The following is a 15,607-nucleotide window of genomic DNA, read 5'->3' on the forward strand; positions in this document are numbered from 1 at the left end:
ATCTCCAACTCTATATATATATATATATATATATATATATGCTTCTATTCATAAATTATGACGAGTTTTCATGCGTCTCGTTGCTATATTGGATCCGCCATTGTGTTTGGAGAATTTTTAAGTTCAAATTCGTAGTCAGTGACCTCAAAAACCCCCGAGTGATGAGTTTTGTTTGAATTAAACGTCATTTTGGGGTTTTGGCCACGTTTTGGGGATTTGGTCCCACTGTGCGACGACCAAGACACCTGTCACTGGCAGAACTGCCTCCCCAGTGGAGGCGACAGCCACAACGCCAGGCCGACCGCCTTCCCCGTTGAAGGCAGCAACCAAATCGTCAGGCCGTAAAGCCTCCCCCGTGGAGGCGACGACCAGCGCGGCAGGCCGCAACGCCTCCCTCGCGGAGGCGGCGACCACCACCCAACCGAGCTCCTTCGCTGAGGCGCTGATTTCCATCCCAACGGGTGAAATGGACGTCGATGTAGCAGTCGGCCCATCGAATCCGCAGGGAAAAGGAGGGCGAACAACGACTTGGAGGAAGAATCTTCGGAGGCGGTGCGTTCCCGCATGAAACCTGTTTCCAAGCGGATCCCCCCGGTAATCATTCACGCTAAGGAGAACTGGGATTCGATTTCGGCGGAGATGGCGAGACTTAAGCCGCGTTCCCACGGGGCGTGATACGCTAGCGTGGGGCACACTTTCGAGCAACACGCCCCGTGTGAACACAGTGTCGTGGGTTAGCTGCAGACGTCACAGGCAAGCGTGGTGCTCACGCCTCGAATCAAACTGGTTTGATTTTTGTTGTGAGCTTGCTTGCGTATACCCGTTCAAGATGGCAACAAGTAGTGGAATCAAAAGTCGCGTAGTGAAATTACAAGGCAATGAGACTCTGCGATTTCTCGAATTATATAGTGTTGAAAAAGTGTTGTATGATGCAACTAGCGAACAATATAGAAACCGCGATATGAGAATGGCAGCAGCTAAAAGAATTTCGGACGAGTTTAATATTCCAGGATTTGGATCAAAAGACGTAATATCAAAATTTAAAAACTTAAGGAGTTCCTATTGTTAAGAATTGAAAAAAATAGCCGACAGTGAGCGGTCTGATTTATTCTTTGTGCTAAGATAGCACCAAAAACCGAACTGACCACAGCACAAGTCTCGATAAGCAGCTCGTTCATGGTCGACTTTCCGCGATCAAGTGAATCACGTTTTCGTTAATACGAAAGTCAGTGTGAACGGTCCACGCTCCACGACTGGTAGGGTCCTTCCAGCACATACACGAAAGCAAGTACGAAAGCGTGATACACGTTCGTTTTCACGCTCCGTGGGAACGCAGCTTTAGGATCGCCTTTTCGAAAGCCAGAGCGGTTCCGAGGAATCAAGATAGAGCTCTCCACCGTGGAAGTCCACTGCGCTCTGGTGAAAATGTTGATGGCTAGTAAACACCAGTACCATACATTTGCTCCCCCCGATGATAAGCCGTTAAAGATTGTCTTTAGAGGCGTCCCTACCAGTATTGGGGAAGACAGCATTGCTGCCGACCTGAGAAAACAGGGATTCTGGCCTGAAACCGTGAAGCGGTTGTGCCAGGGCTCTGAAAGGAGGCCAATTCCCCTGGTTCTGTACGTTTTGAAAAAGACCGCGGACGCCAACAGGATTATCGACCTCAAGACGGTAAAGGGATTAACCATTACCGTCGAGAGCGCTAGAAAGAAGACGGAAGTTGGTCAGTGACATCGCTGTCAGCGTTACGGCCACTCCCAACAGTAGCATAGCTATGTGCGTTCTAAATCAAAATCCCATAAGATTTAACATTGGGGTCGAAAAGTACTTTTTATCCCCACCACTACGTTTCGAGGGTGTGGCCACGCCCATATTTTAAATTCAACCAATCAGAGCGCAGCATTATCCAAGAAATTTGAATGAAGCTATCTAGATCCACGGGCCTTACCAAGATAACGTCATCGTCGACACATCGAGGTCGCACACAAAGCCTTTGGTTTGCCTTACCGGCTGGGTGCTAGGGTGCGGGGTGCGGGCGGGTAGGGCACCGTGATTCAACCAGCGTATAGCATTCTCCGTGAATCCTCTTTTAGGTGGGGAATTTGAATGAGGCTATCTAGATCGATGAGCCTTATCATGATAACGTCATCATCAATACATCGAGGTCTTGATACATCCGGACACAAAACATTTGGCTTGGAGGTTATAAAATGGTAAATATCTCGTTAACGATACTTCAAATCGAAAAATAAACCAAAATGTCCCCCCTACACGTCCCGATATGTACATTTGCACAATGCGCCGATCCGATCGGAACTACACATAACCTCTTTTGGGATGTTTATGAGGGACATCACTTACGTGCAGTGTGTTTATTAAGTACGTTTTACTGTTTTTAGCAGTTACCGAAGTTATAAAGTTTTAAATATAAAGTGGTTGACTTTAAATATGGAAAGTGAAAAATATTTAGTTGAAAAACAAATTTTTGAAACTCAGCTTTTTAAATTAATTGAAAATAGTAGCGCTAATAATTTTACCACCGTACAAACTGTTGAGCATTATTTAAGTATTTTAAATCAAGTAAAGAACAGCATGTCAAAGAAAGAGACGAATGAAAAACTAAGTTGTGAAGATTATAGGCGTTTGAATAGATTTGAAATTCTAAGAATTGGTGATAAAGAGAAAATTATTGCAAAACGAATGAATGATGATGTGGTTTCTATTAGGTATTATTGCGATGACATTTTAGAAAAAGTTCATAAAGATACTGGCCATAAAAAAAGATTAGGAATGGAAAAAGAAATTGCTAAGGAATATTGTAATATTCCCAAAAGTGTCATTGAAGAGTATTTGAAATTATGTGCTATGTGTCAATTAAAGAAAAAATCGAAGCAGAAAGGATTAGTAGTAAAACCAATAATAATCTACAGGATTTAATAAAAGGGGACAAATTGATCTTATTGATATGCAAACAGAACCGGATGGCCCTTATATCATGAATTAGCAAGACCACCTCACAAAATTTGTGTTTTTAAAACCTCTAAAAACTAAAAAGGCAGAAGAAGTAGCATATAACTTGATGGATATTTTTTGCATAGTCGGGGCACCTTGCTTGCTTCATAGTGACAATGGCAGAGAATTTGTGAATCAAGTAATTACTAGCCTTGCAGATATGTTTCAAGCGAAAATAATTCATGGTAAACCACGTCATTCTCAAAGCCAAGGGTCTATCGAGAGAGCGAACCAAGATGTAAGAGACATTTTAATTACTTGGATGCAGGAAAATGAGACAACTAAGCGCGCAGAAGATCTAAGATTTGTGCAATTGAAAAAGAATAGATCATTTCACCGAGGCATCCAACGTACTCCATACGTTGGATGCCTCGTTGGAAGTCCGTTGTAACCAGTCGATATGTGCACACGACTCAAGTTTTTCGATTTTTAACGCTAAATTCTTCTTTTTATAACACGCCTTCAGCTTTTACAGATTATTACGCCTGCCTTCAGCATTTCAAAAAACATTTTTTAACCTATCACCCGACGTTGGAGTTTTTAACCTGACATGGTAAACCCACGCCGTTTTCAAAAATTTCACTTAATTCTTTAATCCAAAATTATATCTTTAATCATCGGTCCGTCGTAGTTTTCGTAAGAGAAATTTTTCCACATGATCATTTTTTCACGTGTTCATCATTCTTAGTTTTTGACGTCTTGCCTGAAGACGCTTTTAGAAAAAGCGAAACATTGTTGTACCGAAATTAGAAAAAAAAAATAATAAAAAAAACATGGTGGACTTATTCTTTTTTATCCTATTAATACTCACCATGATGAACCTGGAGGCTACAATTGCCAATTTACTCCATACGAGGCTATGTTTGGCATCCCACTTGTTAATAGCTTAAAAGATTCAAAGCTTCCGCTTGAAATTGTAGAGAAGTTACACGATGAGGACGACATTTCTAGATTAGAAAGCAGTGTTGGTAGAAACATAGAACAGGTAGTATCTGAAAAATCAGAATCAGAATTTCAAAACAGTGATGGAGGAAATGAAAAAGATGTACAAGAAAGCTTTCCCATAAATTATTCCAAAAATGATTATGTTGAGGAAGAATTGTTGAGATAACCTAAAAAAACGCAGAGAATTTACATTGCTTATTATTATTATTATATGTTTCATTTTAGGAACAACGAAATCCGATTAAAATCAATAAATCAACATCGATCTCATAGTATTGCATGTTTAAAAAAGCAAGCAACAGAAATGTTACAGCAAAATTGTTCCAAATTCCCAAATATTGAAATTGGGCAGAACGTTTTAGTTAAGATTCCTGATGTCGACAGAGGACGCTTAGCTCCTCGTAACATTTTGGCTGTTGTATTGTCCGAGAAAGATGATTTATACCAACTTGGTACATCAACTGGCGTCTTGGAAAAACTATATGCAAGGAATGATTTAAACGGTAATAAGGTTTTTCTTTTCAGCCTTCTCAAACGAACTTATTGACATCTTCAGATGTACCCATCGAAAATAAACTCAGTTTGCGAACGGTGGCGGCAAAAGAATCAAATTCTTCCCAGGGGTTTGTAAGATGCAACTGTCGTAAACAGTGTAGTAATAAAAAGTGCAAATGCTTATTAAAGAACTTGAAATGTAACAGTAAATGTCATTCAAGTACTTCATGTCGCAATAAGTAATAAAATAAATATTATGTTAGTTCCTACATTGCATTTGTTTCTCATATGACCAAAGCAACAATTAACATTTCGGGATATGTTTAACTGCTAAAAACAGTACAACGTACTAATAAACACACTGCACGTAACTGATGTCCCTCATAAACATCCCAAAGGAGGTTATGTGTAGTTCCGATCGGATCGGCGCATTGTGCAAATTTACATATCGGGACGTGTTCAAACTGATATGGTCAGATCCCGATTGTATCATTTTTTCGTCATGTGACCTAACAGCTTTAGACATATGCCGATATGTCTAAATAAATCGGCCACGGGCCGAATTCGTCATCTGCCTCCAACATATACATATAAAATAGGATTTTAAAATAGGAAGTGTAAATTAATATTAACATTCACATCATTATTATTTAAGTGTTTACCTAAGCCCCTCCTCTGATATAGGTGTAGTCATTATCATAATTACCGAATGAATGAACATGGTGTTCAAGCTGATGATTACGTCATGTTGCGTAATATTTATAAGTAAAATCGTTAAAGTTTATTAATTAAGATAATCCAGTAAACATAAACGTGTAAGTATAACGTGTATGCAATTACTTTTAAACAATCCTACAGTGTGTCCCCGGATAGGTAAAACGACTCTTATAAAAGGTAAAATTTTTTCGATATTAATTATCATTTTTGGGGTTTAGACCTTCTTGATTAAAGACTAATTTTGCACATATTAACAATTTTTTAAAAAACATGTGAGCCTTGACAGTGAAAAAAAAAACGCTTTTTGAGGTAGGTAAAGTACCTGTTCTGTTTACAGTACGTGAAAGTGTTACTAAGAAGTTTTCTTCACAATCAAATACTATGGCCATATGCAAATTTTCGGAATGATCAACCTACTTTGATAAAAAATCCATATCAAGCAATTTTATTTCTAACAAAGACTGCTATGGAAAAAACAAAATTGCTTTCCTGTCAATGTTAATCTTACAAAGTGTATTTTAGTAAACTTAAAGTGTTTTTTAAATACAATGTTAACAGTGTTATGAAACCGAGGGAAAACCGATAAATATGGTTATTGCTATATTTAGTGAAAAATGTCCAAATACTAGAATTAAAAGAAGTACTTATAGACGTTTAATCAAAAGATTTAATAATAAAGTAAAGTACTAGTAATAAAGTACTATTGATGAAAATAATAAACAATGGGTTTTATTAAAGTAGGCCGATAATTCCGAAAATTTCCATATGGCTATAATTTTTCATTCTGAATAAAATTTTTTAGTTACATTTTACCATACCGTAAACAGAAAAGATACTTTACTTGACACACAAGAAGTTTTCGCTTCAGTGTCAACACTCACTTGTTTTTTAAAACTTGAAAATATGTCTTCTAAATTAGTCTTTAACCCATTAATGCTTACAGGGTCATTTACGACCCAACAGTACAATAGCAAGTTAATGCCCGAAATTATAGTAACATTAGTACTCTGTTATGCCCAAAGGGTCATTAATGACCCAAACACTTTTTAGCTGTGTTACATAGATACCGTTACTACTAGGCGCTTCATCTCTTCATATAGTTACTAAACTTAAGTTTTGTTGAACACCTGCACTCATCCTGAACTCTGCAGATAATAAAAGTAACATCTTTGTTGACGTTTTGGTTGGTTGTGTTTTTAATTGTGCAACATGGCAACGCTTTATGAATGGTAAGTAAGAAATTTCAATTATTTTTGATGTTTTCATTACTAAAGGATGTAGTACAAAGTCTGTCTATTCTAATTGTGCATAAATGTAGATGATATTACCTTTTTTATTCCAAAGCTATGTCGCATAACCTAGATGGGTCGTTAACGACCCATCGAGCTGTACACGTACATATTTTATTAGTTTTTGGATTTTATAACTTTTATGTTGCTTTAGGAAACGGCCTCTAACAACAGCAGAATTATTAGAAATTATCGAGAATTTGAACGAAGATGATGTTATACCAGATGGAGTGATCATTACCCCTCCAGATGATTTCGATAATACAGATTGCGATTCGGGTGATGAAGAGAGTAACGATCCAGATAATTTGAATCGTCACCAACTAGAAGCTGAAGCCGAACTACAAAACGCTGATGAAGTTGAATCAGAGTGGAATGAAGAAGACTATACCGCTTTCAACATTCCAAAAGAGGCGCAAGGAAGAGTACGTAAAATGCAAATGGGAAAAAGGGGACCTTAATACCTCCTGGTAAGAAGAAACATTCCGATTTCTGCCTTCCCTTTCCCTGGGACCTAGCAGTCATCCATTCGATTTTTTTTCATTAATGATAACGCCTGAAATTGTAAACATGATAGTAGAACACACCACTACCTATGCGGCACAAAAGAACAAAGAATACTTCAATTTAACAGAAGAAGAACTATATACTTTTATAGGTATTTTGCTGTTGAGTGGTTACGTACTACTTCCACGCAGACGGATGTACTGGGAACAAAGCGAGGATGTACACAATGTTTTAGTCGCTAATGCGATGAGGAGGAGCAGATTTGAAGAAATTTGTAGTTATTTACATATGAGTAACAACGAAACCATTTCTAAAGATGATAAACTGGGTAAAATTCGCCCCCTTATAGATTGTTTGAATCGACAGTTCCTCAGATACGCACCGATTGAGAATAACATTTCCATCGACGAATCTATGATACCGTACTATGGTAAACATGGATGTAAACAATTTTGTAAAAGGTAAACCTGTTCGATTTGGTTACAAGGCTTGGGTAGCTGCTCTTAAATTAGGATATTGTGTCCAATTTGAAATTTTCCTTGTACTTTGATAGTTTTTTTACTTCCCCGAAGCTTATTAGAAGTCTCACGAGCAGAGGGTTTGGAGGAACTGGAACTGTCCGTGATAATCGTACGGAAAAGTGTTTTATAAAAGGGAAAAATGAAATGAAGAAACTAGACCGTGGTTCTATGGATAGTGCAGTTGATAAGAAAAATAATATAGTATGTGTACGTTGGAAAGATAACAATGTTGTTACAATGCTGTCAAACAAATATGGAATAAATCCCCTACAAAAATATTATAGATATTCTGTAAAGAATAAAAAGAAAATATCTATAGATCAACCTAATCTGATATCATATTATAATAATTATATGGGTGGTGTAGACCAATTAGACAATCATGTTTCTAACTATAGAATAGGTTTCCGCGGAAAAAAATGGTACACACCAATAGTATACTGGTTACTTGACGTTTGTGCAACAAATGCCTACATTCTAGCTCGAGAATATAACTGTAAAAAAGATAATCTTCAATTTCGACGAGAAATTGCAAACCATTTGTTAAACACATATGGCAGTAAAAGTGAGAAACCGGGGCGAAAAAGAGCATCAGTAAGATTTCCGTTATCTGTAGTCAATGGCAAACATATAATCGTAACGAGTCAACCTAGGCTCCGATGCCAAGTGTGCAAGAATAAAACAACAAAAGCATGCCAAACCTGTAAAGTACCATTGCATGATAAATGTTTTTCAGTGTACCATTGCGAATAAATTTCGTTCTAAATATGTAGTGTGTTTTTTATTACCACTTAGAGCTGCGATCTTTATGAGGCCCTATGGGTCGTTACAGACCCAGTTCTAATTTTACATCAGAATTCTAAAATCTTACTTTATTATATTGTTTTACATGTATAAACCACTAAACACAAATAAATGTATGTATTAACTGAATAAAAACGATTTTATAATTCTGGGTATTTAACAGGTTTGGTCGTAAACGACCCTTCGGGTATTAAAGCAGTACAAATATTTTTATAATTCTGGGCATTAATGGGTTAAAGTAGGCCGATGATTCCGAAAATTTGCATATGGCTATAACTTTTCATTCTGAATAAAATTTCTTAGTCACATTTTACCATACCGTAAACAGAAAAGATACTTTACTGGACACACAAGAAGTTTTCGCTTCAGTGTCAACACTCACTTGATTTTAAAAACTTGAAAATATGTTTAAAATTTGTCTTTAACCAAGCAAGGCTGAAACCCAAAAGATAACAATTAATATCAAAATATTTTACATTTTATAAAAGTCGTTTCACCTATCCGACACACTGTATATGTTTATCAAAGTCGTTTATCATTCTCGAATCACTAAAGAAGGGGTTGTTATCACGTTGTTGACAGGGGTTTTTATATTTAAATTAATTTTATCAAGACTAAATCCACTAAGGAAGATGTAAAAAAGTTATAAAAATTTTTTCGATAATTTGTATTATAACAACTATGTGTTTCATAATAAGTACAAGACCACCAAAGATGTGCATAAGTTGCACATTCCTAGTGACCGTAAGTGGTAAAGGTATCCGCACACAGAGAACCCCTTTGATTCACATTGGATATTTAAGCGAACTGTAGGAAAAAAAAGTTCATTTCCCTTTAGTCTTTGGAGGACTATTTTTAATAATGGATAATAGTAAGTTTTATTTATTTTTTCTTGTAATTATTAAAATTATTATTACCATTATTTTATTTTTTAATTTCAGTGTGGGAATTTGTTATAACAATGTGTGAACAGTATAACCGAAACGTAAGATTTTTTTATTTTATTTTTTTCCAATTCAATTTCAATTTTTTAGCCCCTCATTACACAAGCAGGGTTAAATACCCTAAACAACTTGAAAAATATGTATGGACATTTTTTAGATGTTGTCTATAATGGTGTATACAACACCCAAGATAATGATTATATCATTATTGTAGGAGTTCCTTCAGGAACGGAGTTTTTTTTTCTTATTTCAGTACGTTGTAAACATTATTATTTCTATTAATACTTCTACTAATATTTGTTTTTAATTTATAGACACCATTCCTGAAGGACTACAATGTAAGTAATAATTAAAACAAAAAAAAACAATGTATCTAATATCCTTTTTTCTTATACTATAATGAAGATCTATTTTAATTGTTAAGTTTTAATATTTTGTAAGTTATAGAAAAAATAAAATAAAATGTAGATAAACTAAAGAAACCTTTTTTTTTTATTCCTTTAAAAAGTTATATAAAATGGTTATATTATATAGAGTACAATTGCTTAATCTATTTTTTCTTATGATTAACACAACAACAATTAAATCGGTCATTTTAAAAACCACATACAGTGCCTCACAAAAGTATTCGGAAAGTCTTGTTTTCACCCAAAAAATGCAAAATACGGTGTTTATTATTTCGATTTTGAGATTAATAAAGATTAACGTAACTTTTATTACAAGTAAAGTCTCATATCTTAGACAGAACAACAATATGATATTAACCTAACTTATACATTAAACTGTCACAAAAGTATTCGGAAATTTAAAACACAGTAGGCTATGTAGGTTTTTTCTAAAATTCTACTACATTACACTACATTAGCAGACAAACAAGCATTGCTGTAGATTACCTATTCAATCTGAATGTGAAGTTTTGGTGAATCATTTTTGATTTAATTAAATACGGAGAATGGTATAAAAAATGGGAAGAAAATCAAAAGAGACCACAGTTTGAGGAAAGAAAAATAATATTCAATCTGCGAAGGGAAGGTAAAACGTTGCAAGAGATATCAAACGCAACAAATAGAAGAGTGTCAGCTATCCATAGCATTTTGCAAAGGAATTCGCTTCAGTTGGGACAGCGATCGGAAAGGCCTGCAAAATTTAAGGCTCGTGATAAAGCTGTTATTATTAGAAAAATTAAGGAACAGCCACGTACTTCTGCGCCAGAAATTAATCGAAGTCTCGCCGAGTATAGTGGAATCCATGTCAGTGATGAAACTGTGCGACGAACTCTTAGAGCTGCTGGTTACAATGGACGTACTCCACGTATAAAGCCGCTTATAAGTGAGAAAAATCGGAGGAAGCGTTTGGAATTTGCAAGAAAATACGTAAACTATGGCACCGAGTTTTGGTCAAAAGTAATCTTTAGTGATGAAACCAAATTTAACATTTTTGGGCCAGATTGTGGTAATAAAGTTTGGCGAAAAGTAAATACCGAAATGCACCATAAAAATACAGTATGTTCGGTTAAACACGGGGGTGGTAATGTAATGTTGTGGGGCTGTATGAGTGCAAATGGCGTCGGAAACATGCAATTCATTACTGATAAAATGGATCACCGGCTCTACATCCAAATATTAAAAGACAATTTGAACGCTAGCGCCAATAAACTCGGACTTTCGGGTCGTTACATCTTTCAACAAGACAACGACCCGAAACATACAGCCCAAAATACAAAACTTTGGATTTTGTACAACACCCCAAGTGTTTTAGGAACACCGCCTCAGTCCCCGGACCTTAATCCGATTGAGCACTTGTGGGCAGATTTGGAGCGTGCCATCCGAAAACATGGAATTACATCAAAAGATACACTTAAAACAGCAATAGTCAAAGAATGGGAAAAAATATCAGCCGAGAGAACACGAAAACTAGTGTTGTCGATGCAGAACAGATTAAGAGAAGTTATTAAAATGAAAGGATATGCTACTCGATATTAATTAATTAAAAAAAAAAGTTTTACTGAACTAGTTTATTTTTTTACGAATACTTTTGTGACGTGATTCAACCTCATTATTTAGTTAAACTGCTATTTTTTTTGTATTTATGTTGAGAAAAAGTTTAGTTTTTACGTTTCAATAAAAGTTTATACCACTATGAAATAATATTGATAAAGTTTTTGTTTTAAATGAAAACTAAAGAAAGTTGTTGTTACTCTCCTGTCCCATAAACTGATTTCCGAATACTTTTGCGAGGCACTGTATATCCCATTTTTAGGGAAATTGACTTTTTGACATTTTCGGGTTCCTTATAGGTAGTTCTATCCCTTCCGCAACAAAACAACACAAATCCATGTTTTTATCTTGTTTGTATAGCAAGCACGATTTGTCAGTGCATGAGAAAAGAACGTATATCCGGGATGTATGTGGTTTTGTAAATAACTAGATTTCATGAGAGGTGAACTTGTGAGCAAGTCAGTAAAGCCGAACTCTGTTGTTGTTAGTTACTGTTGAAATCAAGATGGACACCAATGAACACGGTATTAGTGGAAAGTATAATTCAGTATAATACTTGCAGCTCTCCATATCCGTATTAAAACGTTTTATACCGAATCATACAGTATTGCACGCATGCGCCTTTCTACCGTTGCCAAGAATTTCCAAGAAATAACGAATCTGCAATCAGATTTGAACATATCGTAGTCTGCGATTAGAATGGTGGTTGGCCCTACCGATTTATCGGTATATCTACCGATTTAAATTTTAGAAAATAATGTAATTCTATATCGACGCCCAAATATAAAAATTTACAAATAAATTAAATTTTATTAGTTATTTTCTTGTAAAACTTATTAGTTGGTACAATAGATGGCCTTAGTAAAGAAATTCCAATCTCACCACGACTGAACATGGAAAACTCTGATGTGGATTCTGACTCTGAGGACTTCGAGAGCAATACTGATTCGGATACCGATTTCCTTCAATAGCGGATCTTATTATTATTATTATTACAATTCTTCGATATATTTTCGACGGATATTCCGTTATTTAGTTTAATAAACAAATGACGTTTTCAGTATGTTAATTGTTGTAATTATAGATCTCCAACTCTATATATATATATATATATATATATATATGCTTCTATTCATAAATTATGACGAGTTTTCATGCGTCTCGTTGCTATATTGGATCCGCCATTGTGTTTGGAGAATTTTTAAGTTCAAATTCGTAGTCAGTGACCTCAAAAACCCCCGAGTGATGAGTTTTGTTTGAATTAAACGTCATTTTGGGGTTTTGGCCACGTTTTGGGGATTTGGTCCCACTGTGCGACGACCAAGACACCTGTCACTGGCAGAACTGCCTCCCCAGTGGAGGCGACAGCCACAACGCCAGGCCGACCGCCTTCCCCGTTGAAGGCAGCAACCAAATCGTCAGGCCGTAAAGCCTCCCCCGTGGAGGCGACGACCAGCGCGGCAGGCCGCAACGCCTCCCTCGCGGAGGCGGCGACCACCACCCAACCGAGCTCCTTCGCTGAGGCGCTGATTTCCATCCCAACGGGTGAAATGGACGTCGATGTAGCAGTCGGCCCATCGAATCCGCAGGGAAAAGGAGGGCGAACAACGACTTGGAGGAAGAATCTTCGGAGGCGGTGCGTTCCCGCATGAAACCTGTTTCCAAGCGGATCCCCCCGGTAATCATTCACGCTAAGGAGAACTGGGATTCGATTTCGGCGGAGATGGCGAGACTTAAGCCGCGTTCCCACGGGGCGTGATACGCTAGCGTGGGGCACACTTTCGAGCAACACGCCCCGTGTGAACACAGTGTCGTGGGTTAGCTGCAGACGTCACAGGCAAGCGTGGTGCTCACGCCTCGAATCAAACTGGTTTGATTTTTGTTGTGAGCTTGCTTGCGTATACCCGTTCAAGATGGCAACAAGTAGTGGAATCAAAAGTCGCGTAGTGAAATTACAAGGCAATGAGACTCTGCGATTTCTCGAATTATATAGTGTTGAAAAAGTGTTGTATGATGCAACTAGCGAACAATATAGAAACCGCGATATGAGAATGGCAGCAGCTAAAAGAATTTCGGACGAGTTTAATATTCCAGGATTTGGATCAAAAGACGTAATATCAAAATTTAAAAACTTAAGGAGTTCCTATTGTTAAGAATTGAAAAAAATAGCCGACAGTGAGCGGTCTGATTTATTCTTTGTGCTAAGATAGCACCAAAAACCGAACTGACCACAGCACAAGTCTCGATAAGCAGCTCGTTCATGGTCGACTTTCCGCGATCAAGTGAATCACGTTTTCGTTAATACGAAAGTCAGTGTGAACGGTCCACGCTCCACGACTGGTAGGGTCCTTCCAGCACATACACGAAAGCAAGTACGAAAGCGTGATACACGTTCGTTTTCACGCTCCGTGGGAACGCAGCTTTAGGATCGCCTTTTCGAAAGCCAGAGCGGTTCCGAGGAATCAAGATAGAGCTCTCCACCGTGGAAGTCCACTGCGCTCTGGTGAAAATGTTGATGGCTAGTAAACACCAGTACCATACATTTGCTCCCCCCGATGATAAGCCGTTAAAGATTGTCTTTAGAGGCGTCCCTACCAGTATTGGGGAAGACAGCATTGCTGCCGACCTGAGAAAACAGGGATTCTGGCCTGAAACCGTGAAGCGGTTGTGCCAGGGCTCTGAAAGGAGGCCAATTCCCCTGGTTCTGTACGTTTTGAAAAAGACCGCGGACGCCAACAGGATTATCGACCTCAAGACGGTAAAGGGATTAACCATTACCGTCGAGAGCGCTAGAAAGAAGACGGAAGTTGGTCAGTGACATCGCTGTCAGCGTTACGGCCACTCCCAACAGTAGCATAGCTATGTGCGTTCTAAATCAAAATCCCATAAGATTTAACATTGGGGTCGAAAAGTACTTTTTATCCCCACCACTACGTTTCGAGGGTGTGGCCACGCCCATATTTTAAATTCAACCAATCAGAGCGCAGCATTATCCAAGAAATTTGAATGAAGCTATCTAGATCCACGGGCCTTACCAAGATAACGTCATCGTCGACACATCGAGGTCGCACACAAAGCCTTTGGTTTGCCTTACCGGCTGGGTGCTAGGGTGCGGGGTGCGGGCGGGTAGGGCACCGTGATTCAACCAGCGTATAGCATTCTCCGTGAATCCTCTTTTAGGTGGGGAATTTGAATGAGGCTATCTAGATCGATGAGCCTTATCATGATAACGTCATCATCAATACATCGAGGTCTTGATACATCCGGACACAAAACGTTTGGCTTGGAGGTTATAAAATGGTAAATATCTCGTTAACGATACTTCAAATCGAAAAATAAACCAAAATGTCCCCCCTACACGTCCCGATATGTACATTTGCACAATGCGCCGATCCGATCGGAACTACACATAACCTCTTTTGGGATGTTTATGAGGGACATCACTTACGTGCAGTGTGTTTATTAAGTACGTTTTACTGTTTTTAGCAGTTACCGAAGTTATAAAGTTTTAAATATAAAGTGGTTGACTTTAAATATGGAAAGTGAAAAATATTTAGTTGAAAAACAAATTTTTGAAACTCAGCTTTTTAAATTAATTGAAAATAGTAGCGCTAATAATTTTACCACCGTACAAACTGTTGAGCATTATTTAAGTATTTTAAATCAAGTAAAGAACAGCATGTCAAAGAAAGAGACGAATGAAAAACTAAGTTGTGAAGATTATAGGCGTTTGAATAGATTTGAAATTCTAAGAATTGGTGATAAAGAGAAAATTATTGCAAAACGAATGAATGATGATGTGGTTTCTATTAGGTATTATTGCGATGACATTTTAGAAAAAGTTCATAAAGATACTGGCCATAAAAAAAGATTAGGAATGGAAAAAGAAATTGCTAAGGAATATTGTAATATTCCCAAAAGTGTCATTGAAGAGTATTTGAAATTATGTGCTATGTGTCAATTAAAGAAAAAATCGAAGCAGAAAGGATTAGTAGTAAAACCAATAATAATCTACAGGATTTAATAAAAGGGGACAAATTGATCTTATTGATATGCAAACAGAACCGGATGGCCCTTATATCATGAATTAGCAAGACCACCTCACAAAATTTGTGTTTTTAAAACCTCTAAAAACTAAAAAGGCAGAAGAAGTAGCATATAACTTGATGGATATTTTTTGCATAGTCGGGGCACCTTGCTTGCTTCATAGTGACAATGGCAGAGAATTTGTGAATCAAGTAATTACTAGCCTTGCAGATATGTTTCAAGCGAAAATAATTCATGGTAAACCACGTCATTCTCAAAGCCAAGGGTCTATCGAGAGAGCGAACCAAGATGTAAGAGACATTTTAATTACTTGGATGCAGGAAAAT

The 15,607-nt window shown here is 37.3% G+C and overlaps 2 protein-coding genes across 2 annotated transcripts; both read left to right on the plus strand.

Moving 5' to 3' along the window:
• Nucleotides 1-2,451: 2,451 nt before the first annotated feature.
• On the plus strand, nucleotides 2,452-2,940 carry LOC139429477 (KRAB-A domain-containing protein 2-like). Its single transcript, XM_071195243.1, has one exon. It carries the CDS (start codon nucleotides 2,452-2,454, stop codon nucleotides 2,938-2,940), a length of 489 nt encoding a protein of 162 aa, XP_071051344.1.
• Nucleotides 2,941-14,769: 11,829 nt separating this feature from the next.
• On the plus strand, nucleotides 14,770-15,258 carry LOC139429478 (KRAB-A domain-containing protein 2-like). Its single transcript, XM_071195244.1, has one exon. The coding sequence runs from the start codon at nucleotides 14,770-14,772 to the stop codon at nucleotides 15,256-15,258; it is 489 nt and encodes a 162-aa protein (XP_071051345.1).
• The last annotated feature ends 349 nt before the right edge of the window (nucleotides 15,259-15,607 follow it).

Source organism: Onthophagus taurus, chromosome 3 (genome assembly GCF_036711975.1).
Source record: "Onthophagus taurus isolate NC chromosome 3, IU_Otau_3.0, whole genome shotgun sequence".
NCBI lineage: Eukaryota > Metazoa > Arthropoda > Insecta > Coleoptera > Scarabaeidae > Onthophagus > Onthophagus taurus.

Excerpts from the sequence above, each read along its gene's own strand:
- LOC139429477 (XM_071195243.1), top strand. The coding sequence starts at position 2,452 with ATGGAAAGTGAAAAATATTTAGTTGAAAAACAAATTTTTGAAACTCAG.
- LOC139429478 (XM_071195244.1), top strand. The coding sequence starts at position 14,770 with ATGGAAAGTGAAAAATATTTAGTTGAAAAACAAATTTTTGAAACTCAG.